This window comes from Guillardia theta (genome assembly GCF_000315625.1).
Source record: "Guillardia theta CCMP2712 unplaced genomic scaffold GUITHscaffold_116, whole genome shotgun sequence".
Lineage (NCBI taxonomy): Eukaryota > Cryptophyceae > Pyrenomonadales > Geminigeraceae > Guillardia > Guillardia theta.
Window position 1 is genome coordinate 84002 of NW_005434558.1, and position 27037 is coordinate 111038.

Genomic DNA, 27037 nt, shown 5'->3' on the forward strand with positions numbered 1-27037 from the left:
TCCCCCCTCCTCACTTCCTCCTTCCCTCATCCCTCGGCTTACATCATTGGCGATCAACGCGTCCAGGCTCGTGAAGGTGCCGGGGAAAAGCGAGGAGGATCTTTGGATGATCGAGTGTCCCATCACCGGGGTACCCACATACGTGCCAGGTGGATACGCAAAGTTGCAGGTGGGAGGAAACGCTATCATCATCAGCATCATTATCATCATCATCACCACCACCGTCTCCATCATCATCTGCTTCGTCTCCATCATCACCACCATCTTCTTCATCATCATCATCTTCTTCTACTTCATCATCATCATCATCATCATCATCATCATCATCATCATCATCATCATCATCATCATCTCCATTATCTCCATCTTCATCTCCATGTTCACCACCACCACAAGTGCATCGCCATGAACATTGTCCTCTGCAGAAGATGGTTGATCCTGCCATGAAGAAACTAGTGGAGAGGTGATCGTCTCCTCCTCCTCCCTTCCTCCCTCACCTCCTTCTCAGCGTCAAACTCTCCCTCCGGGAGCAGCCAGCCCATGATCCGCCCCTTTCCCTCCTGCTCAATCATCAGCTGGGAGGTCAGCTGGAGGCAGAGCAGGGGGAGTGCAGGTGGCTGCGCCCTTCCCGCGAAGCTGCTCTAGAGGATCTCCAGCTCTACGACCAAGACTCCGGCATGCCGGTCAGCGCCAGGGACATGGCAGAGAGACTGGCAAAGATAGGGCTGAAGCCGCTGAACTCTGCTTGCCGGGACCTGAGGAAGGAGCTGGAGGAGAAGTGGGAGAGGCTGCAGGGCCACGAGCTGGAGGCTGAGTCGCTGCTCATCCTGCTCCAGAGCATCTGCGGGGAAGTGTCGCAGCGGAGCATCGGGCTGCAGAAGAATGTGCTGAAGGAGGTGGAGGAGCTGAAGGACATGCTGGACACGCGCGCCATGGCGATGGTGCATACGGTGAGGGAGCAGGAAAGGCTCAAGCTCTCGACGCTGCACGCGCAGATCGCCACGGTGGAGAAGGAGTACGAGAGCATGAAGCGCTCCTCTGCCTCGCTCAAGTCGGTACTCAAGGACTCTTCCTCCGACCCCCTCGAGTTCGTCCAGTCCTACCGCAACATCGAGAGCAGGGTCGTCAGGGTCCTCCAGTCCGCCGAGAGTTTGCGGTACCAGCCGGAGGAGAGCTCGGCGTTCCAGCTGGACTTGAACGTGGAGCCGCAGCGGGCAGTGCTGGCGCAGACTAACTTCTTCCAGCTCAAGACTCCTCCCTTCCCCCCCTCGCTCCGGTTCGTCCGGGAGGACCATGGCGCGATCCTCCTCGCCTGGACCGAAGTCTCCCTTCCCGCCCTCCTCGACATCTCTCCTGTCATCCACTACTGCCTGCATGCCCGGAAGCTTGCATCCTCCTCCTTGTCTCCTCAGGGACCTGGTAAGGGAGGGGAGGAGGAAGAGGCGAAGGGACAATGGGAGGTTGTGTTCGAGGGGAAGGAGCGGCAGTACTTGATGAGCAAGGCGAGGGGAGGAGAGAGATGGAGTTTCCGAGTTTGTGCGTGCAATCAGTTTGGAACGGGTGTGTTCAGCAGCGAGGTTGAGGTGAAGACGTGAGGTTGTGAAGGGTGATAATGAGCAGAAGGAGGAGAAGGAGGAGAAGGAGGAGGAGGAGGAAAGCGAGAAAGGAGCATAACGATGCGATAAAATCTGTTAATGAGATCTGTCCGTTGGTTTTCTAACATGAGAATCAGTTGGAACACACTCAATCAGTCTGCTGCTGCTGCTGCTGCTGCTGCTGCTGCTGCTGCTGCTGCTGCTCCTCCTCCTCCTCCTCCTCCTCCTTTCTCCTTGCCTCTCTGACCCTGCTTTCCTCCTGTCCCCTGCCTCTCAGTACCTCCCTGGTCTCTTGTCTCTCCTCCTCCTCCTCGCCCCGTTTCCTCCTGTTCCCACCTCGAATGTATCCAAGAGCTTTAAGGCCGGTCTTCCTTCCTCCCCTTTCTCGTTGAGAATCTTTCTAGCCTTAGGACCCACGCTTGCGGCATGTCAGAGATGAGCAGAGGATGGAAAGAGGAGAAAGGATGGAACGAAGGTGGTGGTGGAGGAGGAGCTGGAGGAGGAGGAGGAGGAGGAGGAGGAGGAGGAGGCATCAGTGCTTCACCTCTCCCCCCTCATACTCGCGAGGAAGATGAACTGGAAGAAAGTCTTGAGGTCCTGAGGGTCACCTGCATGCAGACCCATCAGTCCAACCCATCTCCAGCTGGACTTTTGGTCAACTTTCAAGGGCTAAGAGAAACAGCTCCTCCGCCCGGCTGAAGTTTCCACCTGTCAGCTGGACAACAGCTCAGGGTCAGCTAAGGTCAAGCTGGACTGGGCCCTTGTCTCCTCGCACCACAAGGAAGGCAGAGTACTGCTTCAGGGTAGGAAGGAAATCTTCGTCCGCCTGCAGCGCCTGCGCCATGCTCAGCTGGCTGACCGCACACGCCACGGGCTCTGACCTCCTCGTACATCCTTCCTGCCTCCTCAACCCTGCCCTGTTGAAAGCAGTCAGGAAGATGAAATCTCGTACGGGAGAGGGGCAGGAGCAGGAGCAGGAGCAGGAGCAGGAGCAGGAGGAGGAGGAGGAGGAGGAGGAGCTTCGACCTGTATCTGAAGGCTCTGAGCTAAGCTATGTTTGACCGGCGCACTTAAAGGACTGATTTCATGAGCGAATCTAGATGGCGTCAATGATAGAGGGAGGAGAAAAAGCGATGGGTGCTGGAGAACGAGGAGGGGCAGGGGCAGGGGCAGTGGCACGCGCAGGAGCAGCAGAAGAAGCATGTGCAGGGGCAGGGGCAGGGGCAGGGGCAGGGGCAGGGGCACGAGCAGGAGGCTAGGAGCAGGAGGCTAGGAGCAGGAGGCTAGGAGCAGGAGGCTAGGAGCAGGTGCGGAGAAGCAGGAGCAGGAGCAGGACCTGAAAAGACTTTCCGATGACTTCGCATCTTGCTTGAATTCTTCAAGCAGAACTCCTGCAGAGCTACCTCAGATGACCTCGTTCCCATCCTTTTCTTCCTCTTCCCCTTCCCCTTCCCCTTCCCCTTCCCCTTCCCCTTCCCCTTCCCCTTCCCCTTCCCCTTCCCCTCCCTACCTTCTTCCTCTCTCGCCCCTCCTCCTTCACCTTCTCCTCGTCCTCCCCCCTTCTTCCCCCTCACCGTAGTTGCACAGGGCCCCAACATGATACGGATTCTCCCTTATGCACCTGTACAGGATCTCATTGCTCCACACACCTTTCTCCCGCTCTTGGTCACATTCGGTAAAGAGTTTCTGCAGCCCTGTGCTCGTTCTTGTTGATCTGCACCCCAGGTCACCGCGCAAGAGGAACAGCAGAGCTGCTTGCCCTACATGCAATCTCTTTGCAAGGTTGAACAAGTCTTGGTCGTTGAGCTGCGATCTTTCTTTCAGAGACAGTCCAGATTGGTTCCCAGCAAGCTGCCCGAGCTGTTTGTGCAAAGAAGAAAGATCAGCACATTCATGGCCGTTGACAACATTCAGGCACACCAACAAATTCTTTCTCAATAACAAATGAACGCATCAAAAATTTCTCTCGCAAACACCAAGAAACGCATCAACCAGCAACAGCCCTCTTACACGCGTCCACACACATCTGCTACCCCTCCACTCATGCATCAACAACCCCCACTCGCTCCCTCCCCTCACCTTGACCGCAAGCTCCTGCACCGACTCGTCGTCCACGGTGACCTGGTGCTCGAGGACCCCAGCAGCTCTGTTCCAGTGCGAAGTTTCCTTGAGCGACTTCCAGTAGAGCATCTCCACATCGTCGGGTCGTCCTCCTTTCAGCCTTAGCACCGCCCTCCTCGCCCGATAGCTCCTCCTCCTCTCCCTCGGCGCTGTTCCAGCCATCGCTCTTCTTTCCTCCATGAGCTGAGCTGCTCCAGCTTCTACCGTCGCCCCCTGCCATGCCACAGCAGGGAGGGAGAGGAGCAATAAGATCTTGACGAGCTCAGAGAGGCGCAGCATCGCCATCCTCCATCACATCAGCTGCTGATCTGCCAGCATGTGAGAAGCGACCGAGATGGTTTGCGGATAAGAGAAGCGAGAAAGGGAGGGAGAAGACTTCGACTCTCTTCATCTCTTCATCATAAACTTGTTTCTTCTCCCTTTCATGTCTTCCTCTGTGCCATGCCTTATCTTCGCTACCTGCCCCCCCCCCTTCCTCCCTCTCTTTCCCCTCCCTCCCTCCTCCCTCTTGTTAAAATTCCCCTCACGACCGGTCGCAATAATAAAAATAGGGGCAGGCAAACGCGATGCCACCACTGCCCGTCTCCTGCTCCCCTGATGTCCGTCTCTCCCCCCCCCCCCTCCCTCCTCTCTCACTCCTACCTGGTCCTGCCTGCTGCAAGCAGCTGGGGTTGGAGATGCGGGTCTAGGATCGACAACTTTTGACTTTCAAGACTCGGGGTCAGGCATGAGCTAGGCTACTCAGCTAGCTACTCCTCTGCGCTGCATTTCAAGACAGGTAGCAGCAGGAAATCTCGTCCAGTCAAGAAACCGATCATGAGAACGGGAATGAGAAGGAGGAGGAGGAGGCGGAGGCGGAGGCAGAGGAGGAGGAGGAGGAGGAGGCTCTACAACGTCCATGATTCGGACATTGTCAAGGATCAGGATCAAACAAGGCCATCCACGTAAGTGAAGATTTCAATGAATAGGTTCGAGCGCCTGCTGCTCCAATCACCAGTCGTCGTCGATGCGCCGCCGTTGGAACGTGACCTGGAGGTCAGCAGCCCGTCAGCGGCCCCGGAGGGAGGAGACAGCGACGGGAGGAAGCAGACGACTGACCTTAGTCTCCTTCTCCGTCTGCTCGTTGATGGATTCCAGCATCTCTATGAGCTGGGCCTCGTCGATCTGCCCCCCGATCGCCCCGCGCTGAGCGTTCATGATGAGCATGTCCTCCACCTTCCTCGCCTTGTCCTTCTTTACCATCGCGATGTTCGACACTGACAGTTCGAGTTCAGCACAGGCACCTTCACCTTCCACCAGCTACTCACGTCGCTCGCGCGCCTGCGGGGAAAGGATCGCTTTCAGGATCTGAGTCCTCTGATCCTCCGCAGCCTTCTGACGCTCCTGGGCAGAACAGTCAGCACAAGAGCAAGAGACTGCAAAACATTCGATGAGCAAACATCACGAGCAAACACCACAACATATCTCATCACATTACATCCCATCATCCCATCAGCTCATCACATACAACTAGACATCACAGCCAGTCACAATTCAAACTACTTCTTCCACACCTGCTGTGCCTTCTGCTGCTCAGGGTCCATCTGCTGATATCCTCCTGCCACAGTCTCAGCATGTTGCCAACAAGCTCCGAGGATCTCCGACCGTATCCTCCCACTCCTCCCATCCCGGCTTGACCGCCGCCCTTGCCCCGAAGCTGTGCCATCCTCCTCGCCCTGATAGCGGCGAGTTCGGGATCTGTCAGAGACTTCAGCGGGGATCAAGGGATGCTTGCGAGCATGTCGTTCAATCTGATCGTCAGCTGCAGGCTGAGCTATGACGGTTGGAATCAAAACCCATCTCGATATCAATCATTTGCAAAATTCTCTTGTTCGCAGCAGAGCATATCAACTCTCGCCCGTTATGAACATCGATCTTAGTCCACCACTCATTGAATGTTCTTAGAACAGTAGAGCTCAAATATTCTCATAAAAATCCTCTTTCCTACATCATCACAACCATTTCCTCCCCCTTCCCAAGCTCGCGTCTTTCTTGCCTGTCCCCTTTCTTGCTCCTTCTTGCTCCTCCTGCTCCTGCTCCTGCCCCTGCTCCTGCTCCTGCCCCTGCCCCTGCCCCTGCTCCTGCCTCTCGCTCCTCGCTCCAGCCCCTGCTCCTTCTGCTCCTGCTCCTGCTCCTGCTCATACTCCTGCTCCAGCCCCTGCTCCTTCTGCTCCTGCTCCTGCTCCTGCTCCTGCTCCTGCCTCTGCTCCTGCTGCTCCTGCCTCTGCTCATGCTGCTCATGCTGCTTCTCCTGCTGCTCATGCTGCTGCTGCTCCTGCTTACCTTCATCGAGATCGTTGACATGCACCCCGAGTGGGTCCGCCATTGCTGCAGGCAGAAATTCTTTTGATGGAGAAGGGGTAGGGTACCTCGAAGATAGAATTCAGTACACAAATATATCTTCAAAATTTGCAATTTTTATAACAATAATTTGAGCAGTGAACAGGAAATAATTTGAGATAAGGGTGAGTGAGAAAAAAGGCGGGAGAAGGGTGATCTGAATGAGGGTGGTGGGGGTGATAACCCTACCCTGTAATGAAGGCTCCATAACCCCACCCCTGATAGGAATATTCAAAATCATGCAAAATGTACTACCCCTCCAGGCGTTCTAGTCCCTGCGGTTTCCGTTGTGATACCGTTACATCAACCGTTGAGGCGGTAATAATCGGAAGATGGCGGAGGAAGAGGGAGGGAGGAAGGGGAAAGGAGGACTGAGAGCAGTAGGATGAAGACTAGAGGTTCAGAGAGATTGACAAACACGCGAGGATCAGCGCAGTAGATCACGAGGGCAAGGATAGAAGAAGGGAGGGAGGGAAGGAGAGAAAGGAATGGAGGGAATTGGGCAATGAGCTATAGGAATTATGAATGTGAATCAAGAGTGGTTGGGGTGCTGGAGAAAGTGAGGAGCATGCAGAAAGTAGAAGCTAAGGAAGAGGGAGCATAGACATTTGGAGGAGGACGCTGTGGTGCTGGGGATGTAAAACCGAACGTATCATTGCTAGTAACGCTCCAAGGGGCGAGGTCTTGGGATAATCGGGAGCTTCGAAACAAAAGAAGAGGGTGAGTAGAGTAGCTGAACAAGACGTGACATCTGATGCCGTTGAGAACATTGTGGAGGCAAGGCCGTCGCTTTTTCTCTGCTTGTTCTGCATTGGTGATGTCAGATGAACGAGTTGAGAATTCGTTTTTGTGCTTTGAGTTGAGTGGAAGTGCTGGGTTTAGGAACTTGGGAGGTTCTGAACTAGCTTGCAGGTGGCTGGTGTTGCTCAACAAACTCGTAGGGATCTCTTGACAGCCTTGCCAGCCTGGTGTGATCCTGTGGACGAGTGAAGCGACACTATGGCTGCTTTCCCCGGCGACTTCGACCCAGGGAGCGACCTGCTCTCGGGTCTTCCTCCGGGAGTGGTGGACGACTACGTGAAGCGGGTGGACGGGGACATCAAGGAGAAGAACAACAGGATCGAGCATGTTGAGACGCAGATCAAGGAGTACAAGGAGAGGATGGGGGTCATGGTGGAGCACTTGAAGAATGTGCAGCAGGAGTTGAACAACACGCAGCAGCTGATCGATGCCAAGAACAAGGAGCTGGACACGGAGGAACATCTGCAGCAGCTGGCTCAGAGGGAGGTGGGGAGGATCATCCAGGAGATCGGGAAGTCGGAGAGGAAAGTGTTCGATCTGCAGGACAGGCTGAACTTGACTCAGAACTACATCTTCCGCGGCAACGAGAAGATGGACCAGTTTAAGATCCAGATGAACTGGAACCAGGAGGAGATCGAGCAGTGGGCGCTGGCAGCGAAGCAGAAGGAGGAGGACAACCTTGCTCTCGAGAAGTACAAGCGGGCAGACGACCTGAAGATCAAGGAGATGAATCTCAACCTCGAGAAGCTGACCAAGCAAGTGTCCACCAAGGAGCAGGAGCTGGAGAACGAGGTGACGGAGACGCAGACAGCTCAGATCATGCTGGACAAGACAGCGGCCGACTTCAAGATCCTCCACAGCGAGCGGCAGGAGCTGGTGAACCAATGGGAGCAGGCGATCGAGGCCATGAAGAGGAGAGACGAGATGATACAGCAGGTGGGGGAGGCGCTGCTGGCCAAGAAGGCGGACCTGGCAGAGCAGGAGAGGATCCTTGAAGAGAAGAAGCTCTTCCTCAGCGAGCAGGAGCAGGAGAACGAGGCCGTGCAGAAGCAGACAGTGGAGGCAGAGAAGGTGGTGCAGAGGTATCGGGCGATGCTGCAGCAGAGACGCAGAACAAGCAGAACCTGCAGGACGAGCTGGAAATAGTCCGCACGACCCTGGCCAAAGTCGCGTCCGAGCTCTCCCTCAAGAGGGTCCATGTTGCGAACGGGAAGGCAGAGCTGGAGCAGAAAAGGGACCGGCTGGAGGTGGTCAGGAGGAAGCAGGCGGAGACGAAGAAGCGGCTGGAGAACGAGTACCTCGCCACCAACGACCTGGAGAAGTCGGCACACCAGATTGAGATGATCAACAGGGAGCAGGAGAAGACGCTCAAGAGCACGGAGAAGGAGCTGGTGGCGCTGAAGCAAGAGATGTTCAAGCAGTCGCAGGAGCTCTTCAACCTGCGCAAGGATGAGGCGAACCTGATCGCTGAGATCTCGGGGGCTCAGAGTGCGGACAGGAACCTGAGGGACAAGATCAAGTCGTTGGATGCGGAGTCTCAGAAGCAGCAGGAGCACATCTACAACGCTGACTTTGCGCTCCAGCAGATGGAGAGGAAAGTGTCGAGAGCTCAGGTGGAGATCCTTGTGTCCCATGCCCATCCCCACCCCACTTGATCTGACGCCATCCTTGTTACCTTTCTTCCTCCTCCTCTCCTCCTCTCCTCTCCTCTCCTCTCCTCTCCTCTTCTCCTCTCCTCTCCTCTCCTCTCCTCTCCTCTCCTTCTCTCCCTTTCCCCTTCCCATCCAACACCCTCCCCTCCCTTCTCTTCTCTCCGTCGTCATCGCAGATTGCTCATGATGGCCTCCTAACCTTGTCACAGGGCGAGTACCGAGCTGACGAGAAGGAGGCGCTGCAGTCGAAGATCTCTCAGCTGGAGCAGATGCTGACGGCGACGGATCAGGAGGAGAGGATGCTGAAGAAGCAGCTGAAGAAGGTCAACGACGACTACAGGCAGGCGAAGCGGCAGGTCGACGACCTCAACAACGAGAAGTCCTCGCTCGACGACAAGGCGCACGAGCTGCAGCTGGAGAACGAGGTGGTGGCCCGGACCTGGAGGACGTGCATCAAGCAGAAGGAGGAGTACATAGTCCAGCACGACCTGCTCAAGTTGGAGGTCAAGAAGCTGCGGGACAGGCTCAATGACAGGGCAGACGAGGTGTCTGGCCTGCAGAACCGTAAGTTCCAGCTGCAGAAGACGATGGAGGAGAGGACGCTGGAGGTCAAAGCACAGCAGGAGGTCCTTCGGTCGGACTTGAAGATGGCGCAGGAGGAGCTGCATACGGTGGTGATGGAGCTGAGGGACAGGGAGATGAAAGCTGGGACGCTGCAGAAGAAGCTTGACCTTCTCAACGACAAGATGCGCGCGGAGCTGGGGGGTGAGGAGGAGAGGAAGAGCCCAGCGTACTACGTGGTCCTTCGGGCGCAGGAGAGGGAGGAGCTGCAGAAGGAGGGGGACGAGCTGGATGCTAGGATCCAGAAGGCGGAGAAGGAGATCCGAGCGCTGGAGAACACTCTGGCGAAGTTCAACGCCAAGAACGACAAGTTGCGATCCTCCTTCAGGCAGTCGGATGGCTCGGGAGCAGACTCAGAGGCGAAGCTTGAGCTGGAGGCGAAGCTGGAGAGGCTGCTGGAAAGGAAGAGGCAGAAGAAGGCTGAGGCTGACACTCTGGCCGCCGACGTCTCGGAGATGCGGCAGAGGCTGTCGAACCTGCTGGCGGAGGAGGAGGGGATGAGGAGGCACGTGAAGCTGGTGCAGGGGAAGGCGAAGCAGTTCGACAAGGAGAGGGAGGAGCTGCTGGCCAAGAGGGACCGGGCGAGGGCATCGCTGGACAGGCACTCCAAGAGGCTGCGGCAGGCAAGGGGGGCGTCGGGGGAGACGGAAGAGGAGCGCTCGTTCAGGCTGGCATCGATGAGGGAAGAGAACAAGAACATGCTCTACGTGATTATGTCGCTCAAGGACGAGTTCCCCGACCTCGCTGGAATCATCGACGATGCCGTGCAGAGCAACGGCATTGCACCCCCTTCCCGTCCTCCCAGCGCCCGATCGGAGGTAAGAGACGGAGGTGTCGAGACGCAGGTTAAATTTATTGCAGGTTTCCTCTATTGGAAGCACGACTTCGTGAAGGTCTGGGAAGGAGAGCGAGAGGAGAGGGAGGCAGTTGAGGAGAGGAGAGTGATTTTATTCATCAGTACATTTGCTCAAAACGGAAGACAAACGAAACAAGTCTCCATACCGCCATCTCAGCCTCATCGCCAATGCTCATCTCTGTTTTTTCATTCGTATTCCCCTCCTCCATCCTCATGCCATCAACACCAAGCAAAGCAAAATGCACCCACCGACTTAGTTGCGACCAAAGCGTTGCCCGCCTGTTGAGCTATCTAGCCTCTAGTCCTCGGCCTGTTCTCTACTCCTCCTGATCATCCCGCTGCACTCTGGGCTTTGCCATGTTCACCATAATCTTCCTTCCCTGCAGTGAGTCCGTTAGCCTGCCGTGTCTCCAGACTCTAGGACAACATACCATGAACTCTTCCTGGTCGCACTTCTCAACAGCATTCTGAGCCTGCTCAGCGTTTGCGAACCCGACTGGAGGAACACGATCAGCCGCAAGTTCACGAGCCGGCAACACAGCAGCCCTACCAAAGCCAAATCCTCGGGAGCGAAAGGGGTTCTCGCGATCCATGACCACCTTGGCGAACTTGACCTGCAACTGGCGCATCAACATGGAAGGAGGCAGGCGGAGGTTGTTACGTCTCCGAATTCCCCGAAAAAGTTCTTCAGGTCCTCGTTGGAGACCTGAGCATGCCGAAGTCAGCGCTTGCCTCTCCAGATGAATCCCCCAACTCCTCCACGCACCTTCCAGTTAAGGTTTCCAACATAAATCTGAAATTCCTTTGGCAACAGACCAGTGCGGCCCGAATAGTTGTTCGATGCAGGCCTCGATCCTTCTTGCCCCGCAGAGGAGTTGTCCGGGTTCTCAGTTTGCATAGAGAACATGCGAGCCTGCGAAAAGTAGGATCAAGACGTGCGAGCCTGCGAGAAGTAGGAACAAGATCTTTGCTGCATATCATCAGTCATCCATCACAATTCGACATTATATCTGAATCAACAGCACATCTCCATACACCCAAATATTTGAGCGCTGCATCAGCGTGGTTCCAATCATACCTGCGCGGGGAAAGAGCACGCGCGCGAGCGCACGTGAAGCGAACTCGTTTGCAAGGATGCCGGGAGAAACGACATGCGAGCAAGAGAGTGCATGGAGGAAGCTGCGGGAACTGATTTGAAGCATGAAGAAGGGGCTGAAAGAAGCGATAGCGCGTTCGTCCTTGATGTTTCGACAACAGGGCGGAAGAAGCGAAGCACAAAGGTTGAGCGCATGGCAGCGGCGGGGGAGGACAAGTAACCGGTAGTTCCTCCCTAAAAAGTGAGGGTGGGGGTATTTGGGTCTTAATCTCGCACGGGTGGAGTTTTTTCATGTTAGGGTAGTAGATTTGGGGGGGTACTAAGTACCCCACCCTCATCTATACATTCATGGGGTATAGATCCAATACCACAAAAGTGAGGGGGTTATGCAAATCCCTGACTTTATGTCAAGGGGGTGGGTGGTATGAAGGTTCGCTCTAGGGCGATAGGGTGCAAAGGACTTGCAGGAATTTATCGGGGGTACAAGGATGTGAGGGGGTATGTAGAATCAAGAGCCGCAAAGCTAAAATCAGACCTCAAGGTTGAGATTTTTATAGTTGGATTACGGTATATAATGCAGTACATCGATGCTAAAGCCAGTTTTGATAGCACAAGTTATGGAAATATTTCAATAGTAGGGTAGGGTACAACAATCGCGGTGTCCCGTAGGGGTGGACACCCCACGTGGGTCCAAGGGAATCGTGCAGGGTGGAGGTAGTGGAGTACGGGTGTTAATCCCTACCAAAGAGGGGGTGATTCCGTATTGGCGTTGGGTCCCCTTTCTCCGCTGCACAGTAGTACCCGGGTATGACTTCACCTGCGAATAAGTACCCCTGTTACGACATGGATTAGGTACCCCTCTTCCTGGCCAATTCAACCACCCCACCCTTCATCTGATAGAGAAGGGTCAGCAATGGCTCAAGTAAGCGTGCCCGGGTCAAACCACCCCCCATTCTGACCGGAATTGAGTGGGTGTAAACTATGCTGGGCCCGGCTGGCCCGGCCCGCATAGCGGCCTAGTGCCCGGCGGGTAGTACAGCGGTGCCAGACTCACCGGGTGGCAGAGTCACGGAGTCACCGGGTAGTCCGGCCGCCGGGCCGGCCTTACCAAGTCACTGCTCAAGTTGCCAAGTTGGCAAGTTGATACCGACGTCGCCACGCCGGCCGTGACTCCGCTAGGTCAGTGGCAAGCCTGAGGGCCTCAGCCAGCGCCGGGATCCGATCGGACTCCGCCGATCATATCGGTGGCAGCCCATCGCCGGCCCGGGATGATCGGCCGGGCCGCGCGCCGCGCGCCGCCGGCCCTCACGGTCAACTGGCAACAGTGAAGCCTGTCACGCACTGGCCGGGCCGACTCCGAGCGTGAGCCTCGAAATGCCGCTGGGGGCCGCGGGCCGCCACTAGTAGCGGCCGCGCGGCTGGCACACTGATTCTCTAAAGCGCCGGGCTTGAACTTGAGCCCGCTGACTCCGGCCTTCGGCCCATCATCGGAACCAGGGGACTGAGGAGCAGTCACCGGGTCACCGACGGCGTGTACCGAGGCCCCTTGGCACTCAGTGAACTTGTGACTTCGGCCGCCGGGCGTAAGGCGTTCAGCGTCTAGTTCACTGACCGTACTCTGGATCAGTGGCAGTGTTCCCGGCCTGGCCCGGCGGCGCGTCAGCCCGGCTCAGCGGCTGCACTGAGCGCGGCCGGCCGCGCATGGCAACGGGCCGGCCGGCCGCCCGGGTGACTGCGCGCGGCGGCCCGGTTAGTACGCGCGGGCCGGGCCGCCGGGCCCCCGGCGGCCTGGGCTGAGGTGTTTCCTTGCTTGCAGAGAAACCCAATGGCCGCAATGGGGAGGGGAGACGGGGAGGGAGAGGAGAGGAAGGGAGGGAGTGAGCAAAGGAGAGGAAAATCTCTTGCGCAGGATACTCGAGCCAGTGCCAGAGGGGAAGGGAATGATGAACAGAGTTTTGGTTGAGTGTCAACAGCTGGAAAATGCAGAGGTAGGGGAGGTAGATGTGCTGGGTGGATGGGGTGTCGCTGGGGTGTCGCTGAGGGAGGAAGACGACGACGAAGATGGCGATGTAACCAAAGAGTCGAGAAACTAGAAAACAAGGTAGAGGGGGTAGGTTATTGGGGCGAGAGCCGAGATGAAGGGGAACGAAAGTGTTTGAGAATGGAATTGGAGCAGGTAGCGGTACTGACATGAGCAAATCAAGAATTCATCTCAGCAAAAGATAATTCCAGATATCTCAAGATGATGCTGATTGTTCCTCAATCGGCCGATAGCACAGCGGAAGCCTTTTCCCTATGCTTATGAATCATTTTCTCAGAGTCAACAATCCTTCATAGCATTGACGAATTCATGATAGTTTGTGGAGGAGACGACGTCGACAGTTCCCAGGGCTCTTGCCCTGCTCAGCTGGTTGTGGCGCTTCCTCCTGCTCCTGCTGGTCACTAGCGCGTCAGGACAGTTCGAGCCCTCGAGACTTCTGTTTCTCCGGACTCACACCCCACCTTCCTTTGCTGGGCCCTGGAGGGCAAGGAAGGCTCCGTTCCCTCCTTCAGGCGATCGTCTGCTCCGCAAGAAACTTTGGACTCGTCCTGCCATGTGGGAGGACGAGGATACGGAGCATGACTTCGAACCCTGCGTTCCAATGCACCTGCGAAGGTGGAAGAGGATGAGCAGGGGCGGGAAAGAGCCCCGGGGCAGCCAGCAGCAAGGCACGGAGGACGTGAAGGGAGTCGAGACGCTCAAGGTGGTCAGTTACAACGTGCTAGCGGAGTCCCTGGAGGAAATCACGACTAGCGGCCTTGACTGTCGGATTGCGTGTTGGAAGCACAGGAGTCGTCTTATCAAGGACGAGCTGAAGCGGTGGGTAGCGCGGACGAGCCCTTGACGATGCAGGATAGCTGACGACCAAGGCAACAGGTGGGATGCAGACATCGTATGCCTGCAAGAAGTAGACCACTTCGACGATTTCTTCATGAAGGTCTTGGGAAAGTGGTCAGGATCTCGGAGTTTACCGAGAGGCCTTAGTCTTACCCTTGTCTCCAGGGGGTACGAGGGGAGGTTTCTGAAGCGGACGGGGGACAAGCGCGATGGGTGTGCGATCTTCTGGAGGTAGACGACGGCAAGGCGCTGATAGTTTCATGACGTCGTTCCTTCAGGCAGAGCAAGTTGCGCCTGAACAGAGTCCACAACCTACAGTTCAACGTCTCTCCTTACTTTGACAGGCATGCGGAGGCAGTGTGGCGCGGTGTTGTGTGCTCCGACTGAAGTTGGCCCAGGGATAACATAGCTATCATCGTCGACCTCTCCATTATCTCGACTTCAGCCAACCTTGTACCTTCCATCCTCCTTCTGAGCTACCCATTGATGTCTCTCCCTCTCTTCCTCCCTTCAGCTCGTTGCCAACACCCATCTTCTCTTCAATCCTCGTCGCGGAGACATCAAACTGCAGCAGGCAAGATCTGAGCACTTGCCCCCTCCCTCCCTCCCTCCCTCCCTCCCTCCCTCCCTCCCTCCTCGCTGAACGCGCTTCCAGATTTCGATGATCCTTGACACCCTATGGCATTTGAGCTCGGTGACGAGGTGGATTTCTTGTCCCGAAGTGTAAAGGGTTCGAATCAGAATGAGGAAAACCAGAAGCAAAAGCCTGTTATCTTCTGTGGCGATTTCAACTCTTCCCCCTTCAGCCCTCTCTATGACTTCATCGGTGAAAGCCTTCTGCTCCTGCTCCTGCTCCTGCTCCTGCTCCTGTTCCTGCTCCTGCTCCTGCTCTTACATGAGCCGTGTCGCAGCCACTGGCTCGCTGCTACTCGACAAGAAGCAGTGTCCTACGCTCCTATCTGGGCAGGTCTGCAATCTAGATTCTCACTCCCCCTCCTCCTCATCTCTCTCATCTCCTCTCTGCTCACTGCTCATGGCAGGTGACATGGGATCACTGGCGGAAGATGAATTGTCTTCCTATCATCCCCTCGGCTCGAAACAGGAGGTAAAGCTCCCTGGTCCCTCTCGCTCCTCCCTCCTGCTCCTCTTCCCTGTTAGCTTCAACTCGGCTCTCGCCCCATCCCAGTACCTTCACCAAGAATCGACTGTGATCTCCGACTGCTAAGTTTTACCAACAGTGGTGGAACTATCAGATCCTCTGACTTCAGTGCAAGGGTAATCCTTCATGTCGACTATTTCCCCTCAGCCTCGTCCTCCTTTTCTTCCTCCATCCCATCCACCACCACCACTTTCCTCTTCCTCTGCTCAGTCTTTCCTTGCAAGGTTCCATCCAACTCTCTAGTCTGTCGCTTCTTTGCCGAAGGAAATTGTCGACGGGCCGATTGTCATTTCCTGCACATTCGATCGCCCACCAAGTACATGCCGCAGCCCAGGAGCCGAATAACCCACGGTGTTACTCGTTTGTTTGACCCTTTCCTCCTCTTCTCTGCTGCCTCCTCGCCTCTCCTTACCTCCCTATCAGTCTCGGTCTTCTTTTGCGTGATTTGTCCACTCCATGCTCATCCCCTTCCCTCGTCTCCTTGCTCTTACCCTCTCAGCCTCCTCCTCGTCCTCGTCATCATACTTCTCCTCTTACTTTTGCTCCCTCTTCTCCTCCTCTTACGCTTGCTCCTGAAGTCTGGCCGGACTGGTGGAGAGAGCTGCAGACATATCTCAACCACTCCCACGTCAAGACAGAGCGACTAGACCTTGTTGTCAAGGTTTGCAGGCAGGCGTCAGCGTCAAACTGACCGGCTCGGCAGTCTCCCGACCCTAAGAAACGATTGCTGGAGCAGGAGGGACTGCAAGAGAGGAAAGATGAGTGGGCTTTGACGGCGAGGGGTAGGGAGGAGGAGGAGCAGCAACAGGGTCCTCAAGCAAGAGAAGGAGCTGCCAAGGTAGAGCTGCCAAGGACGAGGATCGGCTGCTGAACGATGTCGCCTCCCAGGTTGTGGGAGACAAGAAGCGCGGGCCTCCACAGAGAGGTAGCGAGGAGGACGCGGAGTTCCTCCTGAAGCATCCCTTCCAAGTAAGAGGTCACTGCCATGGCAGCTCTTACATGTCATCGTGCCTCAGTTTTCAAGTGCGTACTCCTGCCTCTCCGAGGGAGCCAGAAACGTAGGTAGTGGCCATTACAAGGCTTCAAACTAAGGTCCCTGACAGAAGGTCCCCTCCGAGCCAGCCTGCACAACCTTCCATGGAGGGTCCAAGCTCACAGTCGATTACATATGGGTCACTCCAGAGATTGAGGTTTCATCCCCTAGCTGCTCCTCTTGCGCTTCCACATGCTCCCCTCTGCTCCTCTTGTCTTTGCATCCTCCTGTCTCAGCTACATACACTCTTCTCCTCCTCCTGCCTGCTGCATGCAAATTTCTTTGACTTGAAATGAAGGTTCTTGGCGTATGGGAGATGCTTCCGGTGAGAGATGTCTATTTCTTCCTCCCCCTCCTCCTCCTCCTCACTTCCACCTAGCTGTCCATCCTAGATGCTCCGCATTCTATCCTAGACGAGAAGAGGTTCTACGGTGAGCAGACTCCCATGCACGCTATGAGCTGAGAGCTTGTCCAGGGCTGCCAAGTCATCACTGGGGCTCAGACCATATGGCTCTAGCGTGTGTTGTGCGGTTAGGTTGAGGAGGAGGAGCAACGGGAGGAGGCGGCAGGGTGAGCGCATGCATTCTTGTCATTCTTTGAAGGGGATAGGCAGCTCGTAGGGGCTGATCTTGGGCTTGAACCGAGCCTTGGTCATAGCAGAAGCTCGCATGTCCGCCTGTGGCCCCGTCAGCTGCCGCCCAGCAACTTTCTCACCTACTCACCTCCTCGTAGAAGTACTGGATCCACTCTCTGACGTTCTTGGGGTTCATGACGAGGTTCTTGGACGGAGTGATGGTCGTCGCCCCAGACCTCAGCGAGAGGTTCGCGATGTTGCCGATGCTGGCGTCAAAGTCAGCACGAGAGCCCGAAGCATGTCTGGCACTTCTCACGTCTTGGACGACATAGGCGTCGCACCCTCGCTGGTGTCGAGAGAGCTTTGAGGCCTCACCGAGCCTTCCGTCTTGCTCTTCTTGTTGCCCTCCGCCCTTCCAATGCCCAGAGCAGATTTTGATCGCTATCAAGGACGTCAGATGACAACTTGTACGCTACAAAAACCAAACATGAAGAGGAAATACCAGGGTTTCTTTGTGTTTGATCTTCGGGAGGATTGGTTGGGATCTTTCAATCTTTAGCTGCGATTTTGAGAAAGAGAGAGTTGACGAAGACTGTATCATCCTCGAGAGACTTCCAAATCTGATCCGACTTTTGCTTGCTGTCATGCTCTCTGTTGGCCCCACAACTAGCTTGCTCATTTCCAAGCACATGTTGTCGTCTGCACTGGCGTTGAACTTCATGCAACATGCGTCGCACACTTTCATCTTTCTTTCGAGGAACTCCGGATCCTTCACGACAACATTATGAAAGAATCTTCGAAAGTCTGCCAAATCCTGTTTGGAATAATCATTCAAATGGTGTGCTTGTATAACTTTGCCGTCAACAATTGCTAGCTTTGAGAGGAACTTAAATACAAGGGAGTCAGCGTTAGAAACCGGCAGAGGAGGGATCTGTTTCCATCCTGAGAGCTCTGTGACAAACTCCTTGTTTCTTGGCATTTGATAGACCAGCGATCCATTCTTTAGCTCATACGCCTTCACGTCTGAGTTCTCTTTGAACTTTATCATTTCATCCTCCTCAATCCATTTTTGTCTGTACGGGCTCAGCTTGCTATATTCATCATCTTCTGGTATCTTGACATCTTTGTCGATCGGATGTTGGTTCTGATGGTACAGGATCATGTACCGATAGGAAGTTATTTTCATCTGCGAGATATCATGTAGTCCATTGACTTGATCGCAGTGGTGATCTATGTTGTAACCAGCACACGGGCATTTGAAGTACTCCTTCTTCAAGTTGCTCTTCTCATACTTGTGCTTGGACGCGACATGAGCAGCAATTGGGGGCGTGAGGAAGGCCTCGAGCTTGGGGGGCTCGTTGGTGTTGAAAACTTTCAGGTCGTTACACCATAAGAAGAGTAGCTTGTTCTTTCCTGTCAACTTGAAGAAGCATTCCATCGTCCATAGGGTGTAAGAGGATGGCAGCAGCTTCTTTACATGCTCGACGATGCTCTTAACATATTCTTCCAACCTTGCCTTGAGCTTGTATGACTTGATATCAAACTCTGTTGACAAGTGCTCTTGCCCGTCAAATGTTGAGAGTCGATCATTCATAACTACACGAAGGTCTGATATCTCAGCCTTGTTTACTCTCTGTTGCATTTGTAGCTTGTGCGGAGTCCAATATGCACGTATCATGCTGTTATATGGACTGTTGGGTTTCTCAAACTTCTGTACAATGCCATTGTTCTCTTTCGGACGATTCAACAGAAAGTTCTCAAGTCCAGTATCATCGAAATATTCCACCTTGGCTACCTTGGCCCCTCTCGCTGTCTTTGTGTATGATACATAGTAAGCAACACAGTCGTGCTTGCGAGTTCCTTCACAGAACTGCCTTCGGATGACATGCGGGTCCAACTCCTTGGTGTCAGACCGCTTGATGAGCTCCCCGTCTGGATTGCTAGTGAACCACGCGCATGGCCGCTGGTACTTAAGCATGACAGTGCTGCATGACGAGTCAAGAGAGTTTGTGTCATCGCAGAATTACCTTGGGATAAAGACCGGCGGGGGAGGATCGTTTCCTTTCTGCGTATAGAGATAGTTGTAGATGTCCTCCAGCCATATCACCTGAACCAGAGCAAGTCATGGTGATGTCTCTTCTGCTCCTTCATTCCTCGTGTCCTCCTCCTCCTCCTCCTCCTCTGATGTCAGTTGCACGGGCTGGTCCGACTGCTCCAGCCATCTCTCACCTTCTCCACGCTCTTGTCCTTGGGAACCGCTCCGCTCGCCATAACGGCGGGGGGACTTTGTTGGAGGGGTGGGGGTAGAGTCAGGTGGGGTGGCTTACGAACAAAAGGGGGGGTGTGTAAAGCCGGGCGCTCCAAAGCAGGGGTACATTTCCTTGTTACTACCAGTAAAATGAGGGGTAATCCGTGGTGAGGGACATGTCGGTTGGAATCTACTAGCTGGCGGGGTGATCAGCCCTAAGAAACCGGGGGCACTAGGGTAGGCCTGCACTGGTGATCGCGAGGGTGGGGTAGTTTTAGGTCCGTTGGAGTGCGACAAGCTGCGCTGAGGGAGGGAGCAGGCAAGGGAGGGGAGGAAGGAGAGGGAGGGGGAGGGAGAGGATGAAGAAGATGTTAGAGAACGAGATGGCTGTGCTTCAATTTCAGCACATGAGAAGCTGAGTAAGATATTCAAAAGAGATTGCATGTGAGAGGCAGGGAACCGTAGAGATCGACGTGAATGGTTACCAAGGATCGAGAGTTGGGAGTTTCGCCGAGCAGACTCTTTTTCATCCTTAACATGAGATTTTCTTGTTGTGTGGTAGTGAAGAAGATGAGAATGACGACTCTTAGCTTAGAATGAGTGAATGCGTCACGAGTCTTGCAAATTTGGACATCTAGGGATCGCTTAGTCAATATGACGATCTAAGGATCCTTCAGCATATTTGGATCAGTACATCTCTCCGAGGCTGTTCCTGTCTTTTGATGTTTCTTTCTCCTCGCTTGAGTTTGCTTCCTCCTCTTCTCAACGAGCTTGCCTGCGACAAGTTACCGCGGCTCTCCCTGGACAGCCCTCCCTGACCTGGTCCATCCCAAAGTCTCTGGGGGCAGGCGTGGAGCATCGAGTCGAGCAGGAAGTTCATGACAACGATGCAGTGGCTCGCAAGAAGCATCGAACTCCCGAGAGCGACTTTGTGATATCTACCTCGTACCTTGCTCGCCATCTCCTGTATCAACGAGGAGTCCTCGTTCTCAAGGCCCTTGTCATCCCCGAGGAAGACGAGAAACTCCTTGCGGCTGCTGGTCGTGTCTCCCTCCCCGTCCCCTCCCGACCATTCCTTTCTCAGCCTTTGCAGGAATGAATCGACCGGCTCTCCATCTGGGTGTAGTTCGACCATGATAGCCGACCCGTCTTGCATATCGTTCCCCTCCTCCTGTCCAACTTTCTCTCAGACTCTGTTTGGTGGACATGATTCAACATCAATCACCTCTGATTTCATCTTGTAGCTCAGAGCATCGTAGACTGCGTTGGCTAAGTTTCGATCAGAGGGTGACAGCATGATAAGAATGTGAGGACCCAAATCAGACCGGCGACATTCAATCCCTCGACTGTTCTGCGCTTCCTTTGCGGCAAGTTGCCTTTCTTTTTGTTTCGAGATCTTCCCGACGTCAACAGAAGCCCAGGAAATAACTTGCGAGTACCTTCATGGTGGGATCATTCACATTCTCATAGGGCTCGTCGCGCGACAGGAGAAACTTGTCGATGCATTGCTTCAGTCGCAGCGAACAATGATTCTCGTCCGGCTGTCAGAGTGCAATCAGTTTTTTCTTTTGCCTGACAAGAAGACGCTGTATCGTCTCCATTACCATCAGGTTTCTGACGAGCCCTCCACTTATCCTCACCGTGAGAGGTTCTTCACCAGCACCCACACCTCCGAAGCAGAGACTGATCTCAGTGTTGTGCCTCAGACTTTGGGAGCGGAAAAGCGAGCCTTGACGTTGATCAGTGCAAGAGAGCCGTTGAGCTCTTCACCTCCCACCTGTGATGCACCTGCAGCCGACGTCCACTCTCCCCTCTCTGAGATTCGAGAGGTCGAACTTAGGACTAGCTCGCTTCAATGGCACGAAGTATCGCCGGATGAAGCATGGGCAGGGCCGGGGATTCGCATCTACCTAACGGGAAAGGAATAGGACAGTGTAATGAGCTATTCAGACTCATGCAAAATGAAACAAACACACCGCTTCCTCACAAAATATGAACGTGGAAGCCGGATCGTTGCTGTATCCCATGGCACAAGTCTGTCAACATAACACGATCAGCGTCGGAGGGCCCTGCCCTTCCTGAGAGGAAGCGAATTGTACGGTGGGAACCTTCGCTATATGTCCTGTCTTCCCACAGTAATGGCATCTTGTCTTGAGACAATCTCTACGTGCGAAAGGCGTCATTATCCATTCATGGGACCTTGTGAACATACCTTGCTAGGTGACCAACCTGCCCGCAAGTGTAGCAAGGAACATCTTTCTTCTTCTTGCTCGAGGTCTGACTCGAGCTTCCCTCCAAACCTTCATCCCTCCGATGACCTTCCTCCTCGCTTCTCTCCTCCTGCTTCCTGGCTCCTTCCCCTTCCTCAGGCGGCCCCATCATCAGCTCCATCATCTCATCTCTTGCACAAATGCAAAATTACAGCCGGCCACCCAGCTAGCTTGCGCAATGGACGCAACGATGGGTAGCACGATGGCACCCACGATGGCTCGAGGAGATTGAAGATGATGAGGGAGGGAGGCAGTGGGAAGATGGTATCTCGAGACGGGGGAGGGGAACACGAGATGGTTGTTGTAGCGAGAAGGTAACGTAGTGAGAGGATAGTATGGGGTTTAGATCGAGAAAGGGATTGGAAGAGTGAGCAGAAAGAGTTTATGCGACATGTAAGGTGTAGGATGCGAGTTTTGCATGAGCCAATTGTAGAGATAGTTTAGGATTCCATACCATTGAGGCGAAAGAATCTTGACAGAGATGAAGGGGGTCACTAGTCTCACTGCAAGGAGGATCGAGGCACAGGGCAAGGAAACCAAGGGTGATGATAAGCAGGGAGGCGGGAAGGATGGGAAGGAGGAGAAGGAGGAGAAGCAGGAGAAGCAGGAGAAGCAGGAGAAGGAGAGAAAGGGATGGTAAATTTCATTACTTCATCATGCTTTGACTGTGAATTCATGTACAGCAATATGTCATAGAGAAGTCAAAATGATCTTGGAGTCACAACATTCTGCAAGACAAAGTCGGGAGGTCGGGGTTTATTGATGGGACCCCATGAGGAACACAGGACGACTTGTAGAGGTGCTGCTGCTCCTGTGCTCAGCAGACCTGCTTCTCAGCGGGCAGCAGCCTGTCAGCGTGAGGAGATGCTGCCTGCAGCTACGGGGAGGGTTCAAGCGAGGTTGGAAGGGGCGTGACCCAGTGCTGAAGAAAGATTACAGGCCCGAAGTCTCACTCACCAAGAGGATACAGAAGGAGCAAGATGAAATCGAGTACTATCACGAGTACGTCCACAAGTCCAAGCAGGCTGACCGTCTGAGAGAGCAGATGATGTCTCTCGGTAGTGATCTCCTCAAATTTCCCAGTCACAACGCAAGCTCAGCAGACAGCCAGACCGCTGAAGCTCGAGCGCTGTACCTGAGCACCCTCCAGAGCCTTGTTGGGCATCAGTTTGGGAACAACCAGCATGGGGCTGAGGCAAAGAGCGCACTGAGCAAGAGGCAAGAGGAGCTGATGCAGGAGCCGACGATACAGCGCAAGAGGCACTACAAGGAGGAGGAAGCGAGCTCTCACAAGAGAAAGAGGTTGCAGTATCGGGTCGAGAATTCAAGTCGTACAAGGGAGGTCGAAGGTTGCCTTGCTACGATCATCCCCTGCTCTGACTGACGATTGTCATGCAAGGCCCGGAGACGAGGTTGTTGGACTTTGTGGAGCCTGCGAAGCAGCCTACGGTGGTAATGACCTGATGTGATGGATATGTTCTCCTCCTCCTCCTCTTCTACCTTCTTAGTCTCTTTGTCCCTGTTCCCCCCCCCCCCTGTTACCTCTCCTCCTCCTCCTCCTCCTCCTCCTCGTCGTTGTTATTCTCCTTCTTTGCTGTGATTGAGAATGATCTTCTTTTCCTCTGTATCTAACTTTAAGATTGGAAGACAGCTGTGGTTCGCGTTAGCGAGGAGACGCTCAAAGAAATCACATCCCAAGCTGCCGCTGGATCCCTCAGTGCTCAGGTTTTCGACTAGATGTCAGATTCCTTGCTCGAAATTACTTTGCCCCCTTGTTCTTCTCCTCTTCCTCTCTCCTTCTTGTCCTCCTTTCCACGTACACGCCTGACTGCTCTTGCTGCTCCTGCTCTCCTCCTCGTCCTCCTCTCTCCTCTTGCCTTAACTCTGTTTGCATCATCAGGTAGAGCTGGGGGAGATGTACGTGAATGGATCCCTTCCCAGCGACCCGATGAAGGCGGTGGCATGTTTTATGACGGTAACGGAAGCTACAAGGGTGGCGCGAGGAGACGCGGGAGAAGGAAGGGAGAAGGGGAGAGGAGGAGAGGGGAGGGGAGGGGAGGGGAGAAGAGGCCAGGTGGGGAGAGGAGACGGGGGGAGAGAGGAGAGGAGGAGAGAGGAGAGGAGAGGAGAGGAGAGGAGATGACTTCTTTTGCCTTCAGGGTGTGGATGAGCGTCATCCTCCTGCTCTGCACAACATGGCAAAGGTAAGTCACAAGTGGAGAGATTGACTTTCATGTTCATCAGAACATTCAAATATTGACATCCATCCTGTCAAACTCGATCTTCATTCTCATCTCTCACTTTGTTATCGATACCGACACCATTCTATACTTCTTCTACCTTCCTCAGCTGCTGCTACTGTTGCTGCTCTCCTCCTCTCCTTCCTTCCCCCTCCTTATGGCAGCATCGGCCCCACACACTTTCATGTTTTGCACGTGTTGGTTCTTCATTCACGAACTTCTCTAGTGTCTGGCTCGAGGCATTGGAGTCGATGTCGATGAGAAGAAAGCCTTTCAGTTGTGGTATGAAGCTTGCGACCTTGGGTAAGAGGAGGAAGAGGACAAAGAAAAAGATGGACAGAGCGATGACGGAGGATGTGGATGATGATGATGGTGATGATGGTGACGTAGAAGGAGGAGGAGGAGGAGGAGGAGGAGGAGGAGAAGAACAAGATGATGATGATGATGATGATGATGATGATGATGATGATGATGATGATGATGATGATGATGATGATGATGATGATGATGATGATGATGATGATGATAAGGAAGAGGCGATGGTGATGGTCGTGTTGGGTTGAAAGGGGGAGTGATGCACGATGAGCCTCGAGGACGGTTCATTGTCACTTGAGCTTGTTGACGATGATGCAAGGTATTCAGTTTCCTATTATGAACTTGGATATTGTTATCTTCGGTGAGTTCATACCCTCATCCTCTTCCTGCGCGTCCTCGTCCTCGTCCTCGTCCTCGTCCTCGTCCTCGTCCTCGTCCTCGTCCTCGTCCTCGTCCTCGTCCTCGTCCTCGTCCTCGTCCTCGTCCTCGCCTGACCGTCTTTTACTTGGTCTTGACGGTGTTCTGCAGAGGTATCGGCGTTCCCAAGGATGAGGAGCTTGCGTTAGATTCTTTCAAGAAGTAAGCTCTTGATCTCCTTCTGCATTTGTCTCAAGTCCTCCCTCGCTTTCTTGCTTCTAACCATTCCCTTCCCCTGCCATCTCGCGCCGTCGCTATCGTTTACCCCGACCTCTGCTACTCTCTCCTCCTCCTGCTCCTCCTGACCCTTCTTCTCTTCGTATACCTTCCTCTTCTTCTCCATTATCTCCTCCTCTGGGGCTACTGTTGCTTCTCCTGCTCCTCCTCCTGCTCCTCCTCCTGACCCTCTGACTTTGCGCTAGGGGAGGAGACCTGGGAGATCCTCGCTGTGTGTATAACGCGGGTGTGATGATCTTCATGGGGTGGGGCCATGGGACGTCAGACCACAAAGAATCTCTCCGATGGCTCAAGAGAGCTGCAAGGTCAACTTCCTCTTCCTCTTCCTCTTCCTCTTCTGCTGCTGCTGCCCCCTCTTCCATTGCCCCCCCTCCCCTCCCCTCTCCTCTCCTTGACCTATCGAACTTGTCTCTTTCATTACCGAGAGCATGTATCCACTGCTCTTCCCTTGCCTTTCCTTGACCTCGTCTTCCCTTTACTCGCTCCATTATCGCTCTGCTTCTCTCACTCTCCACTTCCTTCGCTCCCGTCTCTTACCGCTGTCTCGCCTTCATCTCATCTCATCTGTAGCTTCGGCCTTCCTCATGCGCAGTTCCTGTACGCCATGTTGGGGATGAAGTCAGGGGAACGTTCCCTTAGAAATCCGATGTTCCCTTCCTCGGAAGTCCAAGACAACATGGACAACTCGACAAGCGACTTGTTTCTCGATTTATCTGGGTCCATCAAACTCTTGCGGAGAGCAGCCCTGCAGGTCTTCCTTGCTCCTACTGCTCCTGCTCGTGCTCCTTCTTCCTCCTGCTCGTGCTCGTGCTCGTGCTCGTGCTCGTGCTCGTGCTCCTCCTGCGTCTGCGCCTGCTCCTGCGCCTGCTCCTGCTCCTGCTCCTGCTCCTTTCTCTCCCTCTCCTCACGTCCCGCCCCGTCGTCCTTCCTCTGCTCCCTCGTCCTCACTCTCCTCATGCTCGCCTGCCTTCATGGCGCTTGCTTGATCGCCTTGTGTGCAGGGACACCTCGAGGCCATGAACCACCTCGCGCTCGCGTACGCGCAAGGCACTCCTCCACCCAAGAAGCCTCTGAGAGCGATGAGATGGTGGAAGAAGGCAGCAAGAATGGGGAGCACAACGGTGAAGCTCCTTATCGTCCTGTCCCTGGGGTTGCCTCGTCCTCGTCCTCGTCCTCGTCCTCGTCCTCGTCCTCGTCCTCGTCCTCCTCGTCCCTCTCCTCTTCCTCTTCCTCCTCCCTGAGCGGCTTCTGGGCAGGCCATGTGCAACCTTGTCAAAGGACACTTTGAGAATCACTTTGGGGAGAGTTCGAGCATCGGCACGGGGGTGAAGTTGTGCAAGAAGGCAGCAAAGCTCAAGAACCCGAGCGCGATCTTCATGTTGTCAGGGCTCTATCGGACAGGTGCGAGACGAGGAGGAGGACAGAAAGTCGGGGAGGAGTTGACTTGCCGTGCAGGTGTCAAGGGATACATCAAGAAGGACGAGCAAGTTTCTGTGCGACTGCTCAAGAGATCTGCAAGGTGAGCCGATCGAGTCGTTCGGTCTCAGTGACTTTCAGCATACAGTCTTGGACACTCGATGTCTCTGTATGCGCTCGGAAAGGCATGTTGCAAGGTGAGCTGGTAGAGGTTCAAGCTCGATCAAAACGTCTGAATCTCAAGCGTGATAGGGAGCTGGAACAGAGATTGATTACAAGAGAGGATTCAGGTGGAATCGTTGGGAATGATGGAAACGTTGATGCTGCTGCTGCTGCTGCTGCTGCTGCTGATGGTTGTGAGATTGTTGATATGATTGCGATGATTATTATGGTAATGGTTGCCTGTTGTTTGTGATTGTAGGCATCGATTTTGTGATATTGTCTATCAGTGAAATTGTTCTGTTTACAGGAGTTATATGAAAGCGGCAAGAGAAGGTTTCATACCGGCAATGTTCCAGGTAGAGAGAAATGAAGAAGCACGAAAGGAGAGAAGGGGAGAGGAAGGAAGAAAAGGAGGGGAGAAGGACGTTATCGGTTGTTGGCTGTAGATTGAATCTTGTTGCTTCAACTCCTCTCAGGTATCCAAGTGTTATTCCATTGGCATGGGAGTAGAGCTCAATGACATCGACAGCGACAAATGGTTTGATGAGACATCCCTCTCTTACCCTCAACAGTTTCCAACAGGTTGCAGCGAGCTCTGTTTCATTCGCAGAAAAGCTCCAAGCTCGAGAACAGGGTTTGCCTCATTGCTGACCTGTGCATCTCTGTGATTGTTTTCTTTCCTTGAAAACCTTCTCTCTGTCCGGCCCGACAGAATCCTCTTTGTCATTGGCGCATCAAGGAAGACACTGAGCGATATCAAGCTGCTGTCGATTATGAGCTAAAAGTCGAGGCCTCGAGCTCTGACGAGATTGGTTCCCTTCCTTCTTGCCTGCCTGCCTGCCTGCCTGCCTGCCTGCCTGCTGCCCCCACCCTTCTCTCCGTCCCTCTGTCCTCCCCTCCCCTCCCTCCCTTCCTTCTCTCTCTGTCTCTCGTTCCTCTCCCTTCTACTCGTTTCCTCGCCCCCCCC

The 27037-nt window shown here is 54.3% G+C and overlaps 8 protein-coding genes across 8 annotated transcripts; 3 read left to right on the plus strand and 5 right to left on the minus strand.

The window, feature by feature from the left end:
• Nucleotides 1-428: 428 nt before the first annotated feature.
• GUITHDRAFT_146061 (hypothetical protein) lies at nt 429-1595 on the plus strand (the record flags this gene model as incomplete). Its single annotated transcript, XM_005822945.1, has 2 exons — nt 429-463; nt 509-1595. 2 exons carry the CDS (start codon nt 429-431, stop codon nt 1593-1595), a joined length of 1122 nt encoding a protein of 373 aa, XP_005823002.1.
• Nucleotides 1596-2250: 655 nt separating this feature from the next.
• On the minus strand, nt 2251-3896 carry GUITHDRAFT_117811 (hypothetical protein; the record flags this gene model as incomplete). Its single annotated transcript, XM_005822946.1, has 8 exons — nt 2251-2310; nt 2371-2430; nt 2477-2507; nt 2932-2986; nt 3170-3216; nt 3266-3309; nt 3360-3455; nt 3675-3896. The coding sequence occupies 8 exons, from the start codon at nt 3894-3896 to the stop codon at nt 2251-2253; spliced, it is 615 nt and encodes a 204-aa protein (XP_005823003.1).
• An 810-nt stretch (nt 3897-4706) lies between these two features.
• Nucleotides 4707-5570, minus strand: GUITHDRAFT_117812 (hypothetical protein; the record flags this gene model as incomplete). Its single annotated transcript, XM_005822947.1, has 6 exons — nt 4707-4745; nt 4815-4972; nt 5024-5099; nt 5270-5313; nt 5361-5453; nt 5552-5570. The coding sequence occupies 6 exons, from the start codon at nt 5568-5570 to the stop codon at nt 4707-4709; spliced, it is 429 nt and encodes a 142-aa protein (XP_005823004.1).
• A 4772-nt stretch (nt 5571-10342) lies between these two features.
• On the minus strand, nt 10343-10932 carry GUITHDRAFT_117814 (hypothetical protein; the record flags this gene model as incomplete). Its single annotated transcript, XM_005822948.1, has 5 exons — nt 10343-10405; nt 10457-10521; nt 10576-10639; nt 10687-10731; nt 10792-10932. 5 exons carry the CDS (start codon nt 10930-10932, stop codon nt 10343-10345), a joined length of 378 nt encoding a protein of 125 aa, XP_005823005.1.
• A 2831-nt stretch (nt 10933-13763) lies between these two features.
• On the plus strand, nt 13764-14386 carry GUITHDRAFT_117815 (hypothetical protein; the record flags this gene model as incomplete). The annotated part of the gene is made up of 4 exons (XM_005822949.1): nt 13764-13981; nt 14039-14113; nt 14165-14230; nt 14278-14386. The coding sequence occupies 4 exons, from the start codon at nt 13764-13766 to the stop codon at nt 14384-14386; spliced, it is 468 nt and encodes a 155-aa protein (XP_005823006.1).
• Nucleotides 14387-16756: 2370 nt separating this feature from the next.
• On the minus strand, nt 16757-19036 carry GUITHDRAFT_165842 (hypothetical protein; the record flags this gene model as incomplete). The annotated part of the gene is made up of 6 exons (XM_005822950.1): nt 16757-16867; nt 16914-17031; nt 17082-17206; nt 17268-18750; nt 18793-18872; nt 18995-19036. The coding sequence occupies 6 exons, from the start codon at nt 19034-19036 to the stop codon at nt 16781-16783; spliced, it is 1935 nt and encodes a 644-aa protein (XP_005823007.1). The 3' UTR covers nt 16757-16780.
• Nucleotides 19037-19675: 639 nt separating this feature from the next.
• GUITHDRAFT_117817 (hypothetical protein) lies at nt 19676-21040 on the minus strand (the record flags this gene model as incomplete). Its single annotated transcript, XM_005822951.1, has 8 exons — nt 19676-19788; nt 19833-20184; nt 20239-20282; nt 20328-20409; nt 20453-20554; nt 20618-20742; nt 20791-20923; nt 20990-21040. 8 exons carry the CDS (start codon nt 21038-21040, stop codon nt 19676-19678), a joined length of 1002 nt encoding a protein of 333 aa, XP_005823008.1.
• A 1015-nt stretch (nt 21041-22055) lies between these two features.
• Nucleotides 22056-26755, plus strand: GUITHDRAFT_146070 (hypothetical protein; the record flags this gene model as incomplete). Its single annotated transcript, XM_005822952.1, has 18 exons — nt 22056-22632; nt 22683-22735; nt 22931-23008; nt 23184-23258; nt 23443-23487; nt 23750-23826; nt 24158-24199; nt 24367-24417; nt 24678-24797; nt 25063-25243; nt 25494-25613; nt 25749-25893; nt 25948-26011; nt 26057-26105; nt 26161-26198; nt 26378-26426; nt 26547-26608; nt 26653-26755. 18 exons carry the CDS (start codon nt 22056-22058, stop codon nt 26753-26755), a joined length of 1929 nt encoding a protein of 642 aa, XP_005823009.1.
• Nucleotides 26756-27037: the final 282 nt, after the last annotated feature.